This window comes from Penaeus monodon, chromosome 22 (assembly GCF_015228065.2).
Source record: "Penaeus monodon isolate SGIC_2016 chromosome 22, NSTDA_Pmon_1, whole genome shotgun sequence".
Classification (NCBI taxonomy): Eukaryota; Metazoa; Arthropoda; class Malacostraca; order Decapoda; family Penaeidae; genus Penaeus; species Penaeus monodon.
Window position 1 is genome coordinate 21,224,341 of NC_051407.1, and position 1,247 is coordinate 21,225,587.

A 1,247-nucleotide genomic window follows, 5' to 3' on the forward strand; every position below is an offset into this window, starting at 1 on the left:
CAAAGCTATCATCTTGATGTTTTTGTACTTGCATCCCAATTTCAGTTATTTTATGAAGTTAAAATGTTGCCCCGCCACAGATTAGTTTTATTCTTGTTTCATCATTATTCTTTCATCTTATTTTATCTGTAAGATACTATTTTTGTATTTTTATTTCTTGGTGAATTATTAAAGGATTTCTTTCTTGAAACTAACAGTGCAACACAGGTTCTCTAGTCTATGAGCATGAATAGGAAAGGAAGGAAATCTAATTTTTGTTTAAATTGTAATAGCTGGCTGGAACCAGATTTACTCTGCTTGTTGCAAGAAGCCCTTCAAAAAATTTCTTCATGTTGATTATATGCTCATGTTATGAATGGGAGGAAGTATTTAAATTCTATTTATTTGTTTTATTGTATGCCATCATAGAACTTATTTTACTCCATTTTTGTATTTCATTGTCATATTGAGTTACATAAGAAGCAGTAAATGATTAGTCAAAACATTGAGATTTCAACCATTATATTGAAAAGGAATTGTGTTGCACTGCAGTTATAGTGAAGATATTTTAAGTTGCGTCTTGATGTGAAGGCTGTCCTTGCTGGCGGTGGCGTAGTGTTGCATTATGTTGCTTGCGCTGGCTGTGTGTTGTGCATGAATAAGGAGCCACCCCCTTTCATTACAGCAAGCAGCTGCAGCCGCAGCTGCAGCGGTGGGCCAGCCTGCTGCTGCCGTTGGTGCGGTCAACCACCCCGCCGTGGGGGCCTCCGCCGCCCAGCTCCTTAAAACACCAACACTTTCTGTCTCAACGGCCCAACAGGCAGGGTATGCAGCAGCAGCAAATGCCTACACAGCTGCCGCGGCACGGGCTTATGGAGTGGCTGCGGCAGCCGCCCAACCTGCAGCCGTAGCAGCTTACCCTACCATTGCCGCTGGGTGAGTTACTTTCCATGACTCCTAATGGTGCAGTCTGCCACAGTAACTCTTATGAGAATACTGTAGCTTGCTTCACCTTCTGAGAGATGCTCACCGTGTCTCTTGCTATATTTAATATAAAGGTCCATGGATTCAAATACAGTTGATTTCACTGCGTAATTACTGTAGGTGACATCTCTCTTCTGCTGTTAATTGAGGTAGCTGAGTATCCAAGGTATTTAGATTTGTAGTCTATTAAATATGCTATAATTTACATAAATTGGATACTCAGCTGTCTTGTGAGTGGATGAAAGGAGTGAAAATGATGTTCTTAATTCTTCCAAACAAATAAT

The 1,247-nt window shown here is 40.5% G+C and overlaps 1 protein-coding gene across 1 annotated transcript in view; it reads left to right on the forward strand.

Annotated features, from left to right (window-relative positions):
* Positions 1–1,247, forward strand: part of LOC119586982 (RNA binding protein fox-1 homolog 3-like) — a gene marked incomplete at both ends in the record, with an annotated part of 26,339 nt that overhangs the window by 21,048 nt on the left and 4,044 nt on the right. Inside the window, 1 exon segment of the mRNA XM_037935724.1 lies at positions 665–915. Within this exon segment, the coding sequence (XP_037791652.1) occupies positions 665–915 (251 nt within the window).